General features: G+C 44.9%; 2 protein-coding genes across 3 annotated transcripts in view; both read left to right on the top strand.

Moving 5' to 3' along the window:
- The window catches only part of mfap5 (microfibril associated protein 5), a 69,483-nt gene that overhangs the window by 39,404 nt on the left and 6,674 nt on the right, over nt 1–23,405 (top strand). Inside the window, exon 1 of one of the 2 annotated variants that reach the window (XM_072680596.1) lies at nt 23,341–23,405. This exon is cut by the window's right edge and continues 34 nt beyond it. The exons of the other annotated variant lie outside the window; for it this stretch is intronic. The gene's annotated coding sequence lies outside the window, so the exon portion shown is untranslated. Of the gene's footprint in view, nt 1–23,340 lie in introns of those variants that run through there. 2 annotated transcript variants of the gene reach the window in all.
- Nucleotides 11,190–14,576, top strand: sbk3 (SH3 domain binding kinase family, member 3). Its single transcript, XM_072679066.1, has 4 exons — nt 11,190–11,328; nt 11,577–11,779; nt 13,217–13,507; nt 14,103–14,576. Exons 1-4 carry the CDS (start codon nt 11,190–11,192, stop codon nt 14,574–14,576), a joined length of 1,107 nt encoding a protein of 368 aa, XP_072535167.1.

Below are 23,405 nucleotides of genomic sequence, written 5' to 3'. Positions count from 1 at the left end.
AGACTTTCTGGACTGACTGATTTAATTTAGTCGAGACTTAAAATTTTAAAATTATGTTTTATAATGTTTAATATCTAATAATCCAGTCTGATCTCCTCCCTGACCAATCAGCTCCCAGCTCCATTACAACACTGCAGTCAGGTATGTGTAGTGGTACACACTCTGGACTGGTATCTGTGGTTGTTGTTGGTCTACTGGTGTGTAATAACTGGTTCATAGTGGGGGAATGTGCTGTGTGTGTGTGATTGGGGTTTCTATAGCGAGTGTGTGTGTGTTAGCATTAGCGTTAGCCTTCATTCGGTTCTGGATGGGTTCTTCAGTGCTGGTTTATAAACACAGAAAGCCGAGCGAGCGGTTCTCCCGGTTCTCCCGCTGGTAAAACAGAGCGTTTCCGTGAGAGTTTAATAAAGGGTCAGATATTATGGTCTGTTTTCAGGTTCCACTGCACTGCAGAACCGCAACTCCTTTATTTACCTTCTGAGAGCGTCCACATCGGTGCTGCTGCAGCCGGCTGGGGATAATGGGCGTTAATGGGGCCTTGAGGACACCAGATAGCGCTCTGAGCACCGTGGTTAAAGCAAAGACTCGGAACTGGATTAAATGGATGAAAATACCACACAGTAAAGCTGCAGGCCAGTCTTTCTCAATCCCATCTCATAGGCACTACATTTCTACCTCCCCCTCCTCTAACACGCCTGACTCAGCTCATCAGCTCATCAGGCCAGCATTGGCTGAGTCAGGAATGGAGAAAACACAGAAATGTGCAGTGCACGTGGCCGTGCCCGAGAGCCAGCACTGCACACGGTCCGATATGCAGGCTGGTGGGCCGCCTGCCATCAACTGAACCAAAGGTTAAAGACATCTAAATATAACCTGTCATAATTAATTTTGACTGATACAATCTCTTGCATTCAGGCTTTTTAAAGGCAGGGGTGGTCCGGGGTGTGTGTGGGGGGGCTTGTAACTCAAAACTACTGTTGTCCGAGGCGTCTGCGGTATGACTAGCTGACATAAACACCTTCTGTCGTTTGTCCACAAGCGTCATCTGCTGCTATAGCCCACAGTGTCCACTTAGAGGCGGTGTCCTGCAGTAAGTGTAGAGGGGCCTGATGGAATAGTGAGGGGGTATATCACTGCTGTCATGGGAAAGCGTCTTAGTTTTAATGCTGGGTCAATCTGGGCATTCTGTTGGTGCACGATGTTCCTTCAGCAGCTGAAATAACATTACGCCATGTCCGATGGGCCACTGGACACTGGAAAAGAAGAGGACAGCGCGTGGCGGGACCGTTAATCGCTGTTGTTGTACTGGGTAGCGAACTCAAGTTACGTGTCCAAAAGATGTCCAGGTCTGTGGGGGGGGTGATGGTTTCTAGGGACACCATCAGCAAACACCACAGCAGGAGGGCATGCAACGTCCAATTTCAGTGCTAAACCCCAGCGCCTGCAATAACCCCATTCCAGTTTTGTCTAAAACTGGAAGTAGGCCCACACAGATTCCGCCCTCACCTACAACGTACAGTGAATTTCAGTATCTGGAAAAGTTCGCTTATTCAGTTTTGCACTGCTAACGATGCTAACGAGCCACGGAAGTCAATTACCACCAACTAGCATCGTGCAAACCAGTGGCGTAGCTACTGGATACTTCCTTGTACCCCTTTTTGAGCTCTTATACACTATATGTCCAAATATTTAGACATTAGAGGCATTTCTGTACGTTCTCCAGAAGTTTGCTCTTTGAAAGTAGAAACAGCTGCGGACATCCCCTCTACATGTACATGTCCACTCGTTCATTAGTAAACACAGTGGTTCTATAGAGAACCAAGACAACTCAATGAACCCTTTGGGTTTTGGAAAATGGACAGAAATGGTTCTCTAGAGGATTTGCCATTTTCCAAATCCCAAACGTTCTGGAGAACCTCTTCTATCCATTTTCAGAATCCCCAAAATCCAAAAGGTTTGTTTGGTTGCCTCTGGAGAACCTCTTCTATTCACTGTCCAGAATCTCCAGAATCCTACAGGTTCGTTGGGTTGCCTCTGGACAACCTTTTCTATCAATTTTCCAGAATCCTAAAGGTTTGTTGGGTTGCCTCTGGAGAACCTCTTCTATACATTTTCCAGAATCCCCAGAGTCCAAAAGGTTCATTGGGTTGCCTCTGGACAACCTTTTCTATCCATTTTCCAGAATCTCCAGAATCCTAAAGGTTCATTGGGTTGGTTCTGGAGAACCTCTTCTATTCATTGTTCAGAATCTCCAGAATCCTAAGGGTTGGTTGGGTTGCCTCTGGAGAACCTCTTCTATTCATTTTCCAGAATCTCCAAAATCCTAAAGGTTTGTTGGGTTGCCTCTGGAGAACCTCTTCTATTCATTGTCCAGAATCTCCAGAATCCAAAAGGTTTGTTGGGTTGCCTCTGGAGAACCTCTTCTATTCATTGTCCAGAATCTCCAGAATCCAAAGGGTTTGTTTGGCTGCCTCTGGAGAACCACTTCTATTCATTTTCCAGGAGTCTAACGTCCTTCTAGTGCTCTACGTCCAGGGTTCCTTAAGGGTTCTTTAGTACGCCAATGGTGCTGTATTGAACCATGACAAGTGAACAAACCCTTTGGCTTCCTCAACTGCTGAAACTGTAGGAACAAGCTTAAGACACCGAACACGTCTTTGGCCGATCTGTTCATGGTGGGAAAAGTGTGTAAATTTCATCCTTGGCTTGGTCTGAGCCAGTAGCCCACTCCTACAGTGTTAATATCCCAGCACTTTTCACTGAGTTCATGTAGCACTGCCCGGGATGGTTCACATGCACACCACTGGACCGCTAATTTCTCGCACCTACTGTGCAACATCTGACCACTGGCTGTGCGTATCGCAGGACGCCTGAGGACGGTTTAGCGCTAGTCGCTCGCTTCGGGGGACAGCTGCAGAGGTCCGCATGACCACTGTCGCGATAACAGGGACTGTTTGCCTTATGTAAGCTGAAGTGGCCCTGCCATGTTTGTATCATGGGAAATCCATTCGAGAAGGCAAAGGCAGGTGTTGAGACATGCGGAGAGAGAAAAATAGACAGAATGGGAGCTGGCAGAGGGTGGAGCAGGGTTTGGCTCCAGGCCAGCGGGGGGCTGCAGCGAGCCTTCCTGCGAGGTGGAATTTCAGCTGTTGCTTTTGTCACTCAGACAAATGACAGAATGCCCAGGTTCGGTCAAAAAGGGGAGGTGGGTAAGGGGATGGGTGAAGAGACAGACTGGAAACCTGGAGCTTCGGTGGTCCTTGTGGAACCCTGCTATGCAGATAAGCCTCCGGAGAGCCTCTGGAGAAGCATATCTGTCTGTTTTCCAGGAGTTTGCTCTTTGAAAGCAGAACAGCTGCTGACATCCCCCCACACCATCCCTTCACTCATTTATTAGTAAACACAGTGGTTCCATATAGAACCAAGACATCTCAACGGACTCTTTGGATTGTGGGAAATGGACCAAAATGGTTCTCCAGAGGCTAGCCACCTTCCAAAATCCAAAGGGTTTATTAATTTACCTCTGGAGAACCATTTCTGTCATTTTCCAGAATCCAGGAGGTACATTAAATTGCCTGTGGAGAACCACTTCTATCCATTTTCCAGAATCCAAAGGGTTCATTGAGTTGCCTCTGGAGAACCATGTATGTCCATTTTCCAGAATCCTGGAGGTACGTTAAGTTGCCTGTGGAGAACCACTCCTATCCATTTTCCAGAATCCAAAGGGTTCATTGAGTTGCCTCTGGAGGACCACGTCTGTCCATTTTCCAGGAGGTTTCTTTTAGAGAGTAGGAACAGCACCTAACGTGCTCCAAGTGCTCTATGTTCGGGGTTCCTCAAGGGTTCTTTCGTAAGGCAGTGGCTCTATATTGACCTATAACAACTCAAGGAGTCCTCTGAAGTCTTTGTTTGGTTTAGGCATCTTCAGATTGGTGGAATTTCCGTTTAATGTAGAACTTTATCAAAAAATGGTTGCAAGCCTAAGAACCTCAATTTCGGTACTATGTGGAACCCCTATTCAGCCCCCCTTGGAATTATGCAGCACATGTTCAAGTGCCAATCAAAACATGACTGAACCGTAATCTCTAAATGCTCCAACCAGGGGCGGCACTGGAGCTTTAGGGATTTTGGCGGGGGGGGGGCTAAACCTTCATTAGGGCTCCTAAAAGGTGCTGACAGGTGCCAAAAGTTATGGCTACTCTGGCTAAGGTCTGGCATTATTCAGATCTATACTATGGCTTAACTCGACTATCCATCAACTTCCAACATACAGGCCGGCTGGAGGCCCTTCCAGTGTCCTCCAGGCAAGATCTTCTCACCAGTCCGAGCTTCTGAGCAGCCAAGGCTCACTAAGAAATGTCGTATATATGTCCATCTCCTGGTCGAGGGACAGGTTTGTATTTGGATGCTGTAGGTTTTGAGATTGGTCACTAAACCTGTCTCTGGAACTCCAACGATGAAATTCTGCCCCTGCTGGAAAAGCAAGGAACAGCAGGCAGCAGAATGTGCAGTGTTCTTCTCTTTGAGAGAAAAGAGTAACATGAGCACAAACGCACACACACACACACACACACACACACACACACAAGAGCAGCCCAGAGAGAGAGAGAGAGAGAGAGAGAGAGTAAGAATGAGAGACATGTACACAGAAAGTGAGAAGCAGCAGAGCTTGATGATATATGTTAGTGGAGATGGGTCGGGCTTGTTGGAGAACAGACCAATCAAACACACATGAACGTGCACACACACACACACACACACACACAGTGCAAGAAGAACAGGCAGTCACTCCAAAATACACACAGCTGATAAAGTGGCTCCCTTCACACTCGCCAAGCTCCAGTGGACAGAGGAGGGACAGTAGGTCAGAGCAGCGCAGCGTAAATGGACAGAGCAGCATAAGGACATCGGCTGGACACCAAGAGACTTTCCAACCAGGTCTTTCTCAGCAATGACTGTAAGCGAGGATCTCTTTCCCTAATCTAATCTAATCTAATCTAATAATCAGACTTTTCAGTGCACTGGTCAAAGGTCTGGAGTCATCGGTCATTCAGAACTGCTGATACTTCATACAGTGACAGCTCTAGACCACTGTACTGTACACTGTAATTACCAACTTACTGCATGTGCTTGAGACATGATTTGCTATTTGTTCTACTTCATACTGGATATTAATGTTATTAGAACTTCATACTGGATATTAATGTTATTAGAACTTCATACTGGATATTAATGTTATTAGAGCTTCATACTGGATATTAATGCTATTAGAGCTTCATACTGAATATTAATGTTATTAGAACTTCATACTGGATATTAATGTTATTAGAACTTCATACTGGATATTAATGTCATTAGAGCTTCATACTGGATATTAATGTTATTAAAACTTCATACTGGATATTAATGTTATTAATACTTCATACTGGATATTAATGTTATTAGAACTTCATACTGGATATTAATGTTATTAGAGCTTCATACTGCATATTAATGTTATTAGAACTTCATACTGAATATTAATGTTATTAGAGTTTCATACTGGTTATTAATGTTATTAAAACTTCATACTGCATATTAATGTTATTAAAACTTCATACTGGATATTAATGTTATTAGAGCCTCATACTGGATATTTATGTTATTAGAGCTTCGTACTGGATATTAATGTTATTAGAACTTCATACTGGATATTAATGTTATTAGAGCTTCATACTGGATATTAATGTTATTAGAACTTCATACTGGATATTAATGGTATTAGAACTTCATACTGGATATTAATGGTATTAGAGCTTCATACTGGATATTAATGTTATAGCTTCATACTGAATAATTTTGCTAGAACTTTATACTGCATGTTTTTCTAGAACATACTGTAGGATATTTATTTCACATGGACTTCATACTGGATCATACTTTTACTAGAACATCATACTGGGTAATAATTTTATTAGAACTTTATACTGAATAAAAAGAAATTAGTAGAACTTAATTCTGCACAAAACCTTTATTAGAAGGTGATGATTTTATTCGAATTTTACACTGGGTATACATTTTATATCATAGTTGCTAATATGTTTATTAAAACATAACACTGGATTATACTGTAATTACAACTTTATACTGGACAATAATTTTACTCTTTATGATCATTTATGTAGAACTCCATACTGGATATTTATTTTACTAGTATTTCTTACTGGATATTAGGTTTCCCTGAACTTCATACTGTATAATACCTGCACTAGAACTTCTTAGAAATTCTGGATAATCATTTATTAGAACTTTACACTCCATACTATATTTTTATTAGAACTTTATACTAGATAATAATTTTCCTAGAACTTCATTCCGGAAATTGTTAAAACATAAGAGTGACTAATAATTTTATGCAAAATTCATATCATGGATAATATGTTTTTATTTACTGTTTTTGTACTGTTATTATTATTATTATTATGATTATTATTATTAATATTATTGGTGGTGGTGGTATTAGTAGTAATAATAGTAGTACCAATAGTAATTGTACTCTTGCATATTAGTGAGTGCATTGTTTACAGGCTTTCTGATGTCCAGGGTTTATATCTTTATTAGTTTTACCCCCCTTTAAATCTCTTAACAATCTTTCCATATCCCTCTCCATATAACAAGGTCGTATTTCACAATAGCAAGTGCAGCCGACCGGGGTCCAGGCTGCAGTGCATGGAGCAGATGGCAAACGATAGAAGTAAATAAAGTTCCTTCTTGCCATGCCAGCATGTGGTGAAAGGTGCTACACATGCCTCGCACAGGCAGTGGTGGAGAGGCTCGGTGTGTATTCAGTTACAGAGACGAACTGCTGGCAAGGACATTGTGTAATGTAATGACAGACTCAGGGACACAGTCTGTATGTTGGCCTAATTAGACAGTGACAGGTTTTGCTGTTCTGCTCAAGTTTTACAAATTGAAAACAATGAATATGATGCTAATCTGAGCTGCGACAGCATGCCATTACTGACACGCCCTTCATACACTTAGTTACAGACTGCTCAGTACCGACACACTCTTACAGAGTGCTGATAGAGACACACTGTTACAGACACACTGTTACAGACACACTGTTGCAGACACACTGTTACAGACACACTGTTGCAGACACACTGTTACAGACACACTGTTACAGACACACTGTTACAGACACACTGTTACAGACACACCATTACAGACACACTGTTACAGACACACTGTTGCAGACACACTGTTACAGACACACTGTTGCAGACACACTGTTACAGACACACTGTTGCAGACACACTGTTACAGACACACCGCTACATACATGCTGTTACAGACACACTGTTACAGACACACTGTTACAGACACACCACTACATACATGCTGTTACAGACACACTGTTACAGACACACTGTTGCAGACACACTGTTACAGACACACTGTTGCAGACACACCATTACAGACACACTGTTGCAGACACGGCATTACAGACACACTGTTGCAGACACACTGTTACAGACACACTGTTACAGACACACCGCTACATACATGCTGTTACAGACACACTGTTGCAGATACACCATTACAGACACACTGTTACAGGCACACTGTTACAGACACACCATTACAGACACACTGTTGCAGACACATCGTTACTTACATGCTGTTACAGACACGGCATTACAGACACACTGTTGCAGACACATCGTTACATACATGCTGTTACAGACACGGCATTACAGACACACTGTTGCAGACACACTGTTGCAGACACGGCATTACAGACACACTGTTACAGACACACTGTTGCAGACAAATGTTACAGACACATCGTTACAGACACACCGTTACAGACACACTGTTGCAGACACAGCATTACAGACATACTGTTGCAGACACACTGTTACAGACACACTGTTGCATACACACTGTTAAAGACACACCGCTACATACATTCTGTTACAGACACACTGTTGCAGACACGGCATTACAGACACACTGTTGCAGACACGGCATTACAGACACACTGTTGCAGACACACCGTTGCAGACACATCGTTACAGACATGCTGTTGCAGACACACCGTTACAGATATGCCGTTACAGACACACTGTTGCAGACATTCCCTTACAGACACACTGTTGCAGACACACTGTTGCAGACACGGCATTACAGACACACTGTTGCAGACACACTGTTACAGACACGGCATTACAGACACACTGTTGCAGACACACTGTTACAGACACGGCATTACAGACACACTGTTGCAGACACACCGTTGCAGACACACCGTTGCAGACACATCGTTACATACATGCTGTTGCAGACACACTGTTGCAGACATTCCCTTACAGACACACTGTTGCAGACACACTGTTGCAGACACACCATTACAGACACACTGTTGCAGACACACCGTTACAGATACGCCGTTACAGACACACTGTTGCAGACACACTGTTGCAGACATTCCCTTACAGACACACTGTTGCAGACACACTGTTGCAGACACGGCATTACAGACACACTGTTGCAGACACACTGTTACAGACACACTGTTACAGACACGGCATTACAGACACACTGTTGCAGGCACACCGTTACAGACACACCGTTGCAGACACATCGTTACATACATGCTGTTGCAGACATTCCCTTACAAACACACTGTTGCAGACACACCATTACAGATACACCATTACAGACACACTGTTGCAGACACACTGTTACAGACACACCGTTGCAGACACACCGTTGCAGACACATCGTTACATACATGCTGTTACAGACACGGCATTACAGACACACTGTTGCAGACACACTGTTGCAGACACGGCATTACAGACACACTGTTACAGACACACTGTTGCAGACAAATGTTACAGACACATCGTTACAGACACACCGTTACAGACACACTGTTGCAGACACAGCATTACAGACATACTGTTGCAGACACACTGTTACAGACACACTGTTGCATACACACTGTTAAAGACACACCGCTACATACATTCTGTTACAGACACACTGTTGCAGACACGGCATTACAGACACACTGTTGCAGACACACCGTTGCAGACACATCGTTACAGACATGCTGTTGCAGACACACCGTTACAGATATGCCGTTACAGACACACTGTTGCAGACATTCCCTTACAGACACACTGTTGCAGACACACTGTTGCAGACACGGCATTACAGACACACTGTTGCAGACACACTGTTACAGACACGGCATTACAGCCACACTGTTGCAGACACACTGTTACAGACACGGCATTACAGACACACTGTTGCAGACACACCGTTGCAGACACACCGTTGCAGACACATCGTTACATACATGCTGTTGCAGACACACTGTTGCAGACATTCCCTTACAGACACACTGTTGCAGACACACTGTTGCAGACACACCATTACAGACACACTGTTGCAGACACACCGTTACAGATACGCCGTTACAGACACACTGTTGCAGACACACTGTTGCAGACATTCCCTTACAGACACACTGTTGCAGACACACTGTTGCAGACACGGCATTACAGACACACTGTTGCAGACACACTGTTACAGACACACTGTTACAGACACGGCATTACAGACACACCGTTGCAGACACATCGTTACATACATGCTGTTGCAGACATTCCCTTAAAAACACACTGTTGCAGACACCATTACAGATACACCGTTACAGACACACTGTTGCAGACACACTGTTATAGACACACCGTTGCAGACACACCGTTGCAGACACATCGTTACATACATGCTGTTACAGACACACTGTTGCAGACATTCCCTTACAGACACACTGTTGCAGACACACTGTTACAGACACGGCATTACAGACATGCTGTTGCAGACACACTGTTACAGACACACCGTTACAGACACATCGTTACAGACACACTGTTGCAGACACACCGTTGCAGACACATCCTTACAGACATGCTGTTGCAGACACACTGTTACAGACACACTGTTACAGACACACCGTTACAGACACACTGTTACAGACACACCGTTACAGACACACTGTTGCAGACATTCCCTTACAGACACACTGTTGCAGACACAGCATTACAGACACACTGTTACAGACACACTGTTTTAGACACATCAATACAGACACACCGTTGCAGACACACCGTTAAATGCACATGGTCGGAGAACTGGCTAAAGCACAGCCTCTACACTTGATAGGGGACGTATCACACACTGTTGGAAGGTCTTCTCAGAACAGCGTCGATAAGCAAACACTCGTCCACATTTACTTCCCTAGTGGATTCGTCAACTTGTCAGGTTATTTAGGGTGTAAAGACACTCGCACTTTGTGACACTTGACCCGATCAGGTCAGGCGGGCCTTGAACCTGGCGGTCAGTCTTATTTTAGTTGCATGGAAAAACGCAGCAAGTTGCTGCAGGCGCGTCCGGGCTTGGCGCGGCATCAAAGCTGCGGCCTCTATCAGCGCGGCGAGGACAGCCTGGGCAGCCCACTTCAGGTCGCTTGGCAACCCTGAACACACACTCCTGGCACGGCGGGCCTGCGGTGCGCAATGCTCTCCCATACCGCTAATAATGGAATGCCGGTCAAAGCCATGCAATTAAGTGGTATTCCACTTGCGTGTGTTCCTCAGGGAACAACGGGGCTGAGGAATGCCTGTACAAGCTGTTAGGAGATCTGCTGGTATGGCAAACCTCCTCAAATGAGGGCTAATTAGCACAGGCTGTGCCTGACGCACATATATACGAAAGGACATCGCCTGTGCAAGGTCACTGATAGATATGGGAGGGTGGGGTGGTGTGGGGAAGTGTGGGGGTCAATGAGCTGATAGGTTTGCGTCCCATGAAGACGAGCAGAAGTGTCTATTTCCAGCAGCTGTGGCTGTTAATAATGGTATTGTCTACACTGTGTCCCAAAGCACGAATGGCGTGAATGTAAAAACATAAACATAAACATAAACATAAACATAAACAGGCTAACTCTATCTTAGATGTTTACCTCAGGGTAAGATACGCTAACACAAGCTGCAAGCTACAGTTAGCCTGTCTTAGCCTGAGTTGAGTTAGACTGGGATATGGTACCCACTGTAATATTCATATAGGACAGTCGCTCTGGACTTTCCACCCTGACGGACACTCAGCACAGTGTGTTTTGTTTTCAGGACCACATGCAGGAGCTGGACGAGCTGTGCTACCTCACGGCCCAGTCCATGACATCAATGGTCACCTCAGAGCACTTCAGAGTGGTGAAGAAGCTGGGGGAAGGGTCATATGGCAAGGTCATGCTGGCCGTGCACAAAACGAAAGGTCAGTGGTGCAGGTGTTCATACAGAACCGAAAAGGCTGCTGAACCCTTTTCCAGCAAGTACTGGCCAACATCAGAACAACCATCTAGCACCCACCTAGCCGCACCACAGCTCCTAGCAACTAGCACTGGTGGTCAGCCACCTGGTATACCATAGCAACCACCTAGCAAAAATGGAACCATTTAAGCTGAGCAACCGTTCCTTCACTTTTTCAGTTTTAATTGTTGACACATTTTATTTCTTCCCTAGGAACCCCCATGGCCCTGAAGTTCTTCCCTCGCAGCTCCACCACCCTACTGGCGTTCCTGCGCGAGTACAACCTCTCCCTGTCGTTCTGCACCCATCCCTCGCTCACTCGCGCTCTGGGGATCTTCTTCTCCACGCCCTCCCACTACATCTTCGCCCAGCAGGCGTCTCTCTACGGAGACCTGTACGACGTCATCGTCTCAGAGGTGGGATGTGTCCATGTACTGATCTGAATGAATGGACAAAAGTATTGGGACACCTGCTTATTCGTTGTTTTCTTTGAAGTCAGGGGGATTAAAAAGAGGTTATCCTGCTTTGGAAGAGCATTGCTGTGAGAATTTGATTGCATTTAGCCACAAGAGCGTTAGTAAGGTCAGGATGTTGGATGATGATCATCCCAAAAGTACTGGATGGAGCTCCACCACCATCATTCCAGAGAACACTGCTCCACAGCTCAATGCTGGGGGGCTTTACACCCCTCTAGTACACGTCTGGCATTATTAGGCAGCATGGTGCCAATAGGTGTCAGCAATGGGTGCGACTTAAAGTGTCTGATTGCATTCATTAGAAGGGGTGTCCACAAACATTTGGACACATAGTGTGTGTGTAATACATATAGAGTATGACAGAGTGTCAGTGTTGTAATTACATTAAGATAGATGGAGATGCTGTGAGGTTTCTTCATGGAAGCTGGAGGCTACATTTCTGCCAGGCACGTACACGTTCTCACGCTTACCCGCTCTTACTCCAGTACCGCAGCAACTGCTCCTGTCATCAGCCAAAAGCCATGTTCCTTCAGAGCGCTCAGCACAGCTCTGAGAACCAGCAGTGCAAAAACACCACCGAAGTGGATTCAGCTGCGTTGAGTCTAGAACGCCCAAATCAGTTCGATCCGGTTCCTATAATGCTGAGTGAAGTATGAGTGGGGATTCTGAATTATTAGAAATCGTTCAAAAAGTGAATTTTAACTGAAAGTGAATTTTAACCAAAAGTGAATTTTAACTAAAAGTGAATTTTGAACTAAAAGTGAATTTTAACTGAAAGTGAATTTTTAATTGAAAGTGAATTTTAGTTAAAAGTCAATTTTAACTGAAAGTGAATTTCTACCGAAAGTAGTTTTTTAATTGAAAGTGAATTTTAACTAAAAGTGAATTTCTACCGAAAGTAGTTTTTTAATTGAAAGTGAATTTTAACTAAAAGTGAATTTTTAACTGAAAGTGAATTTTTAATTGAAAGTGAATTTTAACTAAAAGTGAATTTTTAACTAAAAGTGAATTTTAACTGAAAGTGAATTTTTAATTAAAAGTGAATTTTAGTTAAAAGTAAATTTTAACTGAAAGTGAATTTCTCCTGAAAGTAGTTTTTTAATTGAAAGTGAATTTTAACTAAAAGTGAATTTCTACTTAAAGTAGTTTTTTAATTGAAAGTGAAATTTTAACTGAAAGTGAATTTTTAATTGAAAGTGAATTTTTAATTGAAAGTGAATTTTAACTAAAAGTGAATTTTGAACTAAGAGTGAATTTTAAGACTAAAGTTCAATTTGAACTAAAACTGAATTTTTGATCTGAAACTGGATCCTGAACCCAACTCTCTCTCTCTCTCTCTCTCTCTCTCTCTCTCTCTCTCTCTCTCTCTCTCTGTAGGTAGGGGTGAGTGAGGAACAGGCTCAGTGTGTGATGTCGCAGTTAAGTGGTGCTGTATCTCACCTGCACTCTCTGGGCTTTGTGCACCGGGACATCAAACCTGAGAACGTCTTCCTGTATGGCCGTGGCTGCCGCTGGGTGAAGCTGGGTGATTTCGGCCTGGTGCGGGCGAGGGGGACTCAGGTGCGCCCCGTGTGGTACAACTCACCGTTCTGCGTACCTGAGGTGGAGCAGGCCAAAGAGAGGAAGAAGGAAAGCAGCGGAGAGGAGAAGGAGGAGCTAGAGGAGGAGGTGGGCGATACAGTCAAATTAATCAATATTACAATAACACATAATAATAATAATAATAATAATAATAATAAGAAGAAGAAGAAGAATCATTCTAATTATGCAGGCCATATGCTTAAACATGGACACACATACTTTTTAAATGATATAATATATAATATTATTATTATTACGTATTCTTCTTCTTATTATTATAAACTATAATAATATGCATTAGATTATATATATATAATTTCTCATATTGTATAATATTAAAAATCTGTTAAATATTAATAAAACCTGTTAAATCGAATCTATAATACTTAATAATTATAATAATAATAATTGTTATTGTTATTATTATTATTTAACAACAGCATTTTAACACCAATAATAATAATAATATAATAATTTCATGAATAATAATAATACATTCAATTATATTATATATATGAATTACTACATTTAATAATATTTAGCACCTAAGTTGTTTATTTATTATTATTATTATAGATATTTACAAAAAATGTCCTGAGCCAGTATACACCCAGAGAGTTTCATGACATAGCTGAGCACAGTAACGCTAACCTAAGGTCTTTTCGTCCACCCGCAGGAGGAGACGTGGATGTCCGTGGAGCCCAGTTTGGACAGCTGGGCCCTGGGGATCCTGGCCTACTGCTTGCTCACAGGCTGCTTCCCCTGGGAGGAGAGCACCTCAGATGACCCTGGCTTCTGCAGGTTCAGAGACTGGTTCAACTCCATGAAGGAGACGGAGGACAGGGAGGGGGGGCAGAACGGATGGAGCCATGGTGGCAACAGGGAGGGCATTCAGGCGACGGAAGTGGCCGTGCCATGGCAGTTCGAGTCGTTGAGCTCACTGGCCCTCACTTTGCTCAGGAAGCTCCTAAACCCGCTCCCCTGGCTTCGGGCCGGCCCAGAGGAGGTGCTGTCCTACCTTGGGGGAGCCTGGCTGGTGGAGACAGAGAAGGAGGAGAAAAAGAGGGAGAAGGAGGCGCGAGAGGAGGCCAGGAAGATACGAGAAGGAGGAGGGGTGGAGGAGGACAGAGAGAGGAAGGGGACGAGGGAGAGATAAAACAAGGGCCCCAGAAGAGAGCAGACAGTAGGGCTGCATGATAGTCCCTCAGTGAGCTGAAATCCCTTCACTGTCGAGCCGGGCTCAGAGAGCGGAGTCATGCCATAGCGCCCCCTGGAGCATGTTTATGGACACCCCTTCTAATAAATGCGCCACACCAGCATTGAGTTCTAGAGTGATGGTGGAGCTCCATCCAGTACTTTTGGAACGATGAGGTGGGGTGGTGATCATCATCATCCAACATCCTGACCTCACCAACACTCTTGCCGCTGAATGCAATCAAATCCTCACAGCAATGCTCCTCCAAAATCTAGCAGAAAGCCTTCTTTCCTGGACAGTAGAGACAGTTACTCCAACAAAAGCAGGATCAGCTCTTTTGAACACCCTTGATTTCACAAGAAACAGTGAATGAACAGGTGTCCCAATACTTTTGTCAATATTTTATTCTCAAAATTGCATGTTTGCATCCCAACAGATGGTGCTGTATGTATGTTTAAATATAAAGATATAGATACATAGATGTAGGGGTATGTTATGCAGCCCTACCTGAAACATAACAGGGTGCTAGGGGTGGCGGTGGGGGTGGAGTTGAGGGTAGGGGTGGAGGGATAAAAAGAGAAAACTTTATTTTGTATTAAAGAGTGTTTATATTTTGTACATGTGATTTTATAATGTAATATTGAGCTGCTTTACTATGTAAAATGTAAAGTGTGTGTGAGTGTGTGAGTGTGTGTGTGTGTGTGTGTGTGTGTGTGTAAATTATTATGCAAATTGATGGAATTTTTATGTTTATTAAAATATAGATGCTATGTTCTCGTTAAAATTTCATGTAAAAATGTAGCTTTGTGTACAAAGTTTATATAATAAAATAAATTTTAAAATAATACAAGCTTATATAATAATACATAATTAAATAATAATAATAATAAATAATTGAATAATAATAATTAAAGTTGATCACATTTTAGCAACAAAATAACTTATCTTGATATAAAAACTTAAAATGATCTTTTTTTTATTAAATCAGAAAATTGACACTTTCCTAAGATAGAAATAAAAAAACTAAAACATGTAAAAAATACAGTAAAAAATATAAAGTATATTTTAGCAACAATTTATCATTTTACTGGTTATAATAAGACAAGCTAAGGTCTTAAAGGCTAAGGGTTAAAGGGGCACGCCAGCCAAAACAGAAAAACATCACTGTCGCTACATCTACTGTAAACATGCCTACTCTCATCCTACAGCCGTCCTACAGCACTCCCTAGAGACTTCGCAGTTTAAAGACCTGGTAAACAACCCTTCTGATGATGTATCTCGAAGGTGGGAGGAGCCTTCAAACAAGTTTTCCCACTAGCCAGAGAGCTAAATGTTACTGCTAGGAGGCCAAACATCATGTTAGCGATCGGGAATTCCTTAGCGATGCATGCTGTAGCATCAGCATAGTGCATTCTGGGTATTGTAGTGAAATTCATACTGAGGTTGAGGGAGTTGAGGTTGAGTTTGCTAGTTTTAGGCTGGAATGTCCCTGAGTGTAAACTTGGTTGTTTATGCTAATTCTCAGGCTAATGAATTTCTTGTAGACCTGGTCTAGGCCTGGCAGTGTTTGTGGTTTGATGGAGTTTCATACCAATACTGTATCATCACTGTTTTTATTGTACACAACGATATATACGCTTATTTTTATTGTTAGCATTATTGCTGTAGCATATTTGGTGTACAGGCTGTAGAAAGTTTCACTGGGTGTAAAATATTCTAATAAACTTTCACTGGTAGCAGCTTTCAGAAGGTCTAAGCTGGTCTTTGATGGTCAGGATGGTTGCAAAACTGGTCATCTCGATGAGAACATGAGCTATAGGTTAGCATAACCAAACTGGTTGACCAGCACAACCAGTAAGAACACGCTGGATGACTAGCAAGACCAGGCGACCACGTCAATCCACCAGTATGACCAGCTTGACTGAGCTGGATGACCAGCACAACCAGCAACAATACGCTGGATGACTAGGAAGACCAGGTGACCACACCGATCCACCAGTATGACCAGCTTGACTGAGCTGGATGACCAGCACAACCAGCAAGAACACGCTGGATGACTAGCAAGACCAGGTGACCATGTCGATCCACCAGTATGACCAGCTTGACTGAGCTGGATGACCAGTACAACCAGCAACAATACGCTGGATGACTAGCAAGACCAGGTGACCATGTTGATCCACCAGTATGACTAGCTTGACCGAGCTGGTTGACCAGCACAACCAGCAACAATACGCTGGATGACTAGCAAGACCAGGTGACCACTCCGATCCACCAGTATGACCAGCTTAACTGAGCTAGTTGATAAGCACAACCAGCAAGAACACGCTGGATGACTAGGAAGACCAGGTGACCAAGCTGAAGCTTGACCGAGCTATTTGACCAGTATCCACCAGCCTGACTACACTGTCCCACCAGTTTACCAAACTAGTCACCCAGTATGAGCAGCTTGACGACCAGCTTGGTCAAGTAGGTCACAGGTTCAAACGGAGAACCAGCTCCCAGCTGAGCCGAATTTTCCAGGCCCAGTTCTGGAACCCCAGTGGTTCTCCTGTGAAAGCACAGGTCCAGTGCTGAGGTGTCATATCTGGTGTTGTTCAGGGATTTGGAGGCTCAATTCAGAAGCCGAGTCCAATTTTCCAGCTGCTGGTCCGAATCCAAGAGCCAATTATTCAAGCCACACTAACCCTGTGACCTTTCTCTCGGGCCAGTGCTTCTGCAGCCTGGTTCCCCTCCCTCATTAAGGAGGTGCTAGGATTTCGTTCCTCGCATGCTTTCGATTCGTTCCTCAAAATGACTCCTTTTATCGTTCCCTTCGAACCTGGAGCTCCACACGGCTCCACTCCAGCGGCTCAGCAGCTCACCGCGAGCCCCACGTGAGCCTGGGTGCAGACGCCTTTATAAATAGCCACAGCTCCATCTATTTACACTGTCCAACACATCAGCACCTCTCGCTGTCCTCCCCCTGTACTCTCCCCTTACTGCCCCTCACTCCTACCCGCTCTCGTCCCTCACTCTCTGGCTCGTTTGGGTCCGTCACTCGTTCCATCACGCCACCTCCTCCAGGCCTCCGAGGGGAACGCCACAATCCGCCCTTCTCCTGTTCAGCACACTGGGCGAACCACAACCCTCTGGGGTCAAGTCATGCTTCTCTCCGCTCCCCTCAAATGTTTGTGGACATATGTGTGTATTATCTGGTATAAAGCCACCTTCCCCCCCCCCCAGCAGCATTGAGCTGTGGGGCAGTGGAGGAACTGTGTGCTCTGGAATGATGGATGGTGGTGGAGCTCCATCTGGTACTTTTAGGATGGCATGAGTTGGGGAGTTGGGGATGATGCTGACCTCACTAATCAAGCTCTCAATCAAACCCTCACAGCAACGCTCCTTCTTCCCAGTTACTCCAACAATGAATTAGCAGGTGTCCCAATACTTTTGTCCATTCATTGGCACGGAGAAGACGATTGCCAGAGCGCGAGTGAGCGAGGGATCAACTCTTTGGTCATGTGGGACACTGAGCCCTATGGGTCTTGGTGTTGGCTGGGAGCCAGCAGGTGCCATCTTGGTAATGTGGGACCTTAACCTGACCACTGAGCCCTATGGAGCCCTATAGAGAACACCTGTCTGTCCCATACACAACTCAACGCTAACCCCACAGCTGCTGTGTGCTAGCTGTCTGGACATGGCTGCCATCTTGCTAACAGGTTTTAAAGGTCATGGTATAGACTTGACTGTGTGATCTGGACTGACTGTACCAACAAAACCAATCCTGAGCTGGGAGTTCTGGGAGTTTCAGTATCTAGACAGGGGTTCGAAGTAACGGAGGTATTCAGTTTCCAGTCCAGAAAGGTTGAAGGTAGCGAAGGACAATCGTAAACGACAGTCCGCCCATGCAGTTTCACATGTGAAAAGGTCGGAAACCCCACGTAATCATAAAGATCGGTTGGCCTGAGAGCGTAACACGTCACTACTGTGATACTACTACCATACATGCTAGCTACCTAGCAAACAATAAATAGTTGGTAGCTGGTTTTGGATGGTCTGAGCCGGTCCTTGATGCTCAAGGTACTTCACAAGCTGGAAAATAACTAGGTCAATACTGTAGGATACTATAGGATAAATGCTATATGCTAATTTCAATTAGCGCTAGATATTAGCGTAGATGGAGAGTTGCTATGCTAACATACGTCACTACAGTTCTCGCCAAACGACAGCGCTACTGCATCTATCGCGTCAATATCCGCCATGTTTCTCTCATTTCTCCAGATGCGAGTAGCTCCTCCTTTTCTGTTTTGCATTGCATTGTGGGATAGCAATGTCCATCGTAAACCCACTCAAAAACTGACCAGTTAGTATGACTGATTAGCACGCAATTGGGACGGACCCCAGAATAACCAAGCTGATCAATCGGCATGATTAGCTTCACCAAGACTGTCTACTACTAGCATGGCTAGCGTACCCAAGCTGTCTGGCCAAATATTAGCTAGTTGTTATTAGTTATTATTTGATATCTACCGCTGATGAACTGTTCGGCCATGTTGGAAATTGCGTTTACATCAGTTTGACTACCTGGCTTCTGCTTCCGGCTTCAGGGGGTGTTCATGTAGCGCCCCCTGGGGGGGAACTCTAGCGGAATAATACTGAAACCACTTGAAAACAGCATCAGATAATCGTGACAAGCTAAGCTAACTAAGCTAAGCTATGGGGACTGAAACAAGCCAAGACTGTGGTTGGATTCAGGCTGTGATGGAGTGGTAACGATGGATCCACTGAGGCCACCACAGATATGATGAGCTGGGTGCCAGGACATACTCCTGGACAGAAATAGAGTCCAGAGATGAAGGACAAAGCGACAGACGAGCAAAGAAGCAGAGAGAGACAGATGGGCGACGAGAGCGAGAACTGGCTGACAGGCTGTAGCCAGGAATCAGAGCAGCAATCAGCGGAACGTAGCACAGGACTCAGCAGAAAGCACAGCTAAGCGCTCTTCCACGGAAACCCAGAACGTGTCAACACCAGGCCTGGCCTCTCCTCCAGTGGAGGACTGTTTTAAAGCCGGGTAAGAGGAAACATTAGCATGTAACATTGAGCTGTCTCACTTCATGCTAACAACAAGATCCTTCATCTTCCAGATGCTGCAGAAAGTCACTGCCAGAAACGTGCTAGCTGAAAGGCCCAAGCCTTTATGGGACCTGTAATACCACTTCGTTTTATTATTCAATGTTATTTTTAAAATATATATATTTTATCATGATAAAATGGTGCTCCTGGGGGCCCCCTGGTGGCGTTGGGGCCATGGCCCGACTCTGGCCAGAAGGCCTAGGGTGCCTAACCTGCTATCACTGTGGCCCCAGGGAGGCCCACTATGGTTGCGCCGCTTTGCCATCAGCAGCCGGAGCCTGAGAGAGCACAGTTGTCCTAAGTGGGTAGATGGCGCTCTCTCTCCCCTTATCAGTCTTAAGCGATGTTAACCAACACAGGTATCCGTTAGCAGGTGCGGTTTAGCTCCACAGACACCGACTGACCTGTAACCCTCAAGCCGTTCCATGATTAGCCCACTAGCGAAAGCCTTCTGGTGCTAAACGAAACGACTACTTCTAGAGAGTTAGGAAGCAAGGCTGAAAATGCTAAAAGCTAACACTAGCCGCTAGCCGGAGAAGATGCGACCAGTGGAAGCCAGGCGTGGGGAAAGCTGGTGACGCGAGTGGGTGCTAGTTAAGTGCTAGGCTAAAACGAACTGAGTTTGCTGGCTACAATCTCTCTGCCATCTAATAAAAGCTATGCTAGCCTGCTATGCTATGCTATGTGGCTCTGGTGAGCTGTCACAGTGCTCACAGTTTTTCACACGCCCTTCGCAAAAAAGAGAAAACCAGCGTATTTCATTCGGGGGTAAAGTAACAGGGTGGTAAATAAACTTGTTTAGCATTTTTAGCATCAAGCAAAGTCGTACACTTACTATTTATACGTCAAACGGCAGCTTAAACACTCAGCAAATGCTAAAGGCTAAATTCTATGGCGCTGTTAAAGCTTTGGCGACCTGTATGACTTAATAATATTCATTTATATTTGTAATATTAATATAGTAATTGACTATATGGAATGAAGTGACTACGTTAGCCACATCACAGGCCTTTGAGTCAATGTGCTGAGGATAGATTTTGCCCTATCGTGTGGAAAAGTGCAAGATTAGGAGGCAGAGGGGGGCATCTTAGCCTGAGGAGGGTCATCCTTCATGTTGCCCTGTACTGCTAATGTGCTAGCAAAACTAGCCTCTCGTTTAAAAGAGCTTTAAGTCTAGTTAAGTAATTACAGATATAATGTAACTGCGTGGATCAGTTTCGGGTCACGGCGAGACGAGCAGCTTTATATGTTTGATCGCTTAATGCTATCAGGTTCGGCCGCTTTAATCAGGCTAGAAAACATGAGGGCAGTGGACATCAGATCCCACTTACTCAAATGAACCTCTACCTCTACGGCCCGCAAAATGTGTGTGTGTGTGTGTGTGTGTGTGTGTAGTCCCTGGGTAATAAGCCTGTCAAATGCAGAACTGCACAGTATACTTTTAGGAGAGCATGTTATTCTATCCGTTGTTGAGCCGAGGATCCTGGGAACGTCCTGATAAACACATCAGATAAAAAAAAAAAAAACTCTGCAAAAAAAAATAAACAGTAAAAAAAATTCATTATTTATTATTAATTAATTTATTATTTATTATTAATAAGTACATTTATTATTATAACAAAACAGTTTAAAAAAAGTCAGTTTGCCAAAGTTAGAATTAGGTTAATTGATTAAAATTTGCATCCAGGAATTGTTTTGACTGTCCGGATTTAGGCCGGTTTTAGCATTAGCATTGGAGCGGTTTTAGCATTAGCATTAGGGCACACTTGTCCCAAATGCTAAAGTCGGCACCCAAGGCCCATTCTGGGCTAGTTTTGGGGGAGGGGCTTAATATCGCTAGTTTGCTTTCACACAAAAGGATTCCATTCGAACCGTGGACCGATTGCGCAATTTCAAACAAACTCTTTCAGCAAATGATCGGGCCGAGATTCATCATCCGTTTAGCATTGCACCATGCAGCGACACCAAGTACACCAAAATATATATATTTTATCATGATATCTTGGTGCTCCTGGGGGCCCCCTGGTGGCGTTGGGGCCCTAAGCGGCCACGTAATTCGAGTATGCCATGGCCCGACTCTGGCCAGAAGACCAGTGTTCATTTACTGTAGAGTTAAACCAGGCCTAGGGTGCCTAGCCTGCTATCCTTGTGGCCCCAGGGAGGCCCACTATGGTTGCGCCGCTTTGCCATCAGCAGCTGGAGCCTGAGAGAGCGTGACCAAATGAACCAATCAGGTAGCACGGATAGCTTCCACATCTGCATCAGGCCGCACCAGAGTCCGATTTGAGGAGGCCCAGAGATCGATGATCTCGCGCACTTGACCTCCCCCAGGTCCTAGAGGTGTCAGGTAGCGAGGCTAGGCTAGGCTAGGCTAATTCTCTGGGCTCCAGTGAGGGTCTTCATGGGTGGCGGGAAGAAAATATGCCTTTCACCAATAAACATGTCTGGAGATTATCCAGTGTTTACAGCCTGGCATGCCGTCCCCATCCGCGCTGTGCGGAAAGGCCGGGATAGGCCCGGGCCTCGACGCTCGACCGCTCCTTCACCCCTGTGGAGAGGGAACGCAGTGATGGCAGCTTGTCCGGGCCGCTGCGTATGCTGGTTTGAGCTAGCTCAGGCATGGCTTACATCCGTCAAGATGTCATCGGCTTCTTCTCCCTACACGAACTATGTAGCCCGATTGTGTCAAGTACATGATGAGTGTCTGCCTTTATAAACGGAGCCAGGAGGGAGCGGGGGGGTGGGAGATGGGCTGGTGGGGGGGATAAAATGTCTGTTCGTGGCAGGGTTTCGCGGGGTATGTTTGGCATTAGGCTAGCTGGCCGGCCGCAGCAGTTGGGCGTTAAGTTTCATGAGTAGAAACGGCAGCTCTGTGGACTCCAGAGAGAGAGAGAGAGAGAGAGAGAGAGAGAGAGATACGGATTTTTCCCTCGTCCGCTCCCTCCCTCTCTCGCTCGCTCTTCCTTAGCTAGAACCGTTCTTCCAACAGTTCAGATTCATCCGGAAAACGCCACCATACCGAGCTGAACTACACTACATGTCCAAATGTTTGCGGACACCCCTTGCTGATATAGATACACAGCTTGTCTAGCCCCTGTAGAGAAGTACTGCCAATAGAATAGGACTCTCTGGACCTGCCAGGCATGGGCTTTTTGAGCTGTGGGTGGGGTGGTGATGATGAACACCCTACATGCTGGCCCCACTAACACTAGCTCTCACTATGCCGGTCAAGACCTGCACTGGACAACCTGGACACTGGACAACTCTCGACCAATCAAAGACCAGCTTGGACCATCCCAAACCAGCTAGCAGCAGAATTCTGGATCTTCATTTTTCCATCCACACGTTGTGTAGCGTAGCAGTCCACACCACCACACACCCACCACCATGTTTAACAGCTGGTCTGGGTTGTTTCTGACCATCTGAACCAATTTGGTTTGAGCTGAGCGGGACGGTTTGGGTCTTCCTCCAGATCTTGGCGGTGTGTGTGTGTGTGTGTGTGTGTGTGTGTGTTGATTTCAGAAACCCCTGAAAATGAAAACTAGCGACTAAATTATGATTTGTTTTTCTGTTAAAGAGAGAGAGAGAGAGAGAGAGAGAGCGAGGAGGAGGAGGAGAGTGAGAGAGGCAGGGGGAGGAAGGGTAGGAGAGGGAGGAGGAGAGGAAGAGAGGAAA

The sequence above is a fragment of the Salminus brasiliensis genome, chromosome 5 (genome assembly GCF_030463535.1).
Source record: "Salminus brasiliensis chromosome 5, fSalBra1.hap2, whole genome shotgun sequence".
Lineage (NCBI taxonomy): Eukaryota > Metazoa > Chordata > Actinopteri > Characiformes > Bryconidae > Salminus > Salminus brasiliensis.
Note: the sequence above shows the minus strand (reverse complement) of the source record. Positions and strands in the feature narration are given on the sequence as shown.

Bases quoted from the DNA above. Each gene is read 5' to 3' on its own strand.
- sbk3 (XM_072679066.1), top strand. From the start codon at position 11,190: ATGCAGGAGCTGGACGAGCTGTGCTACCTCACGGCCCAGTCCATGACA. The intron at 11,780-13,216 runs GTGGGATGTGTC...CTCTCTCTGTAG, and splicing joins ACGACGTCATCGTCTCAGAG to GTAGGGGTGAGTGAGGAACA. The intron at 13,508-14,102 runs GTGGGCGATACA...CCGCAGGAGGAG, and splicing joins AGGAGGAGCTAGAGGAGGAG to ACGTGGATGTCCGTGGAGCC.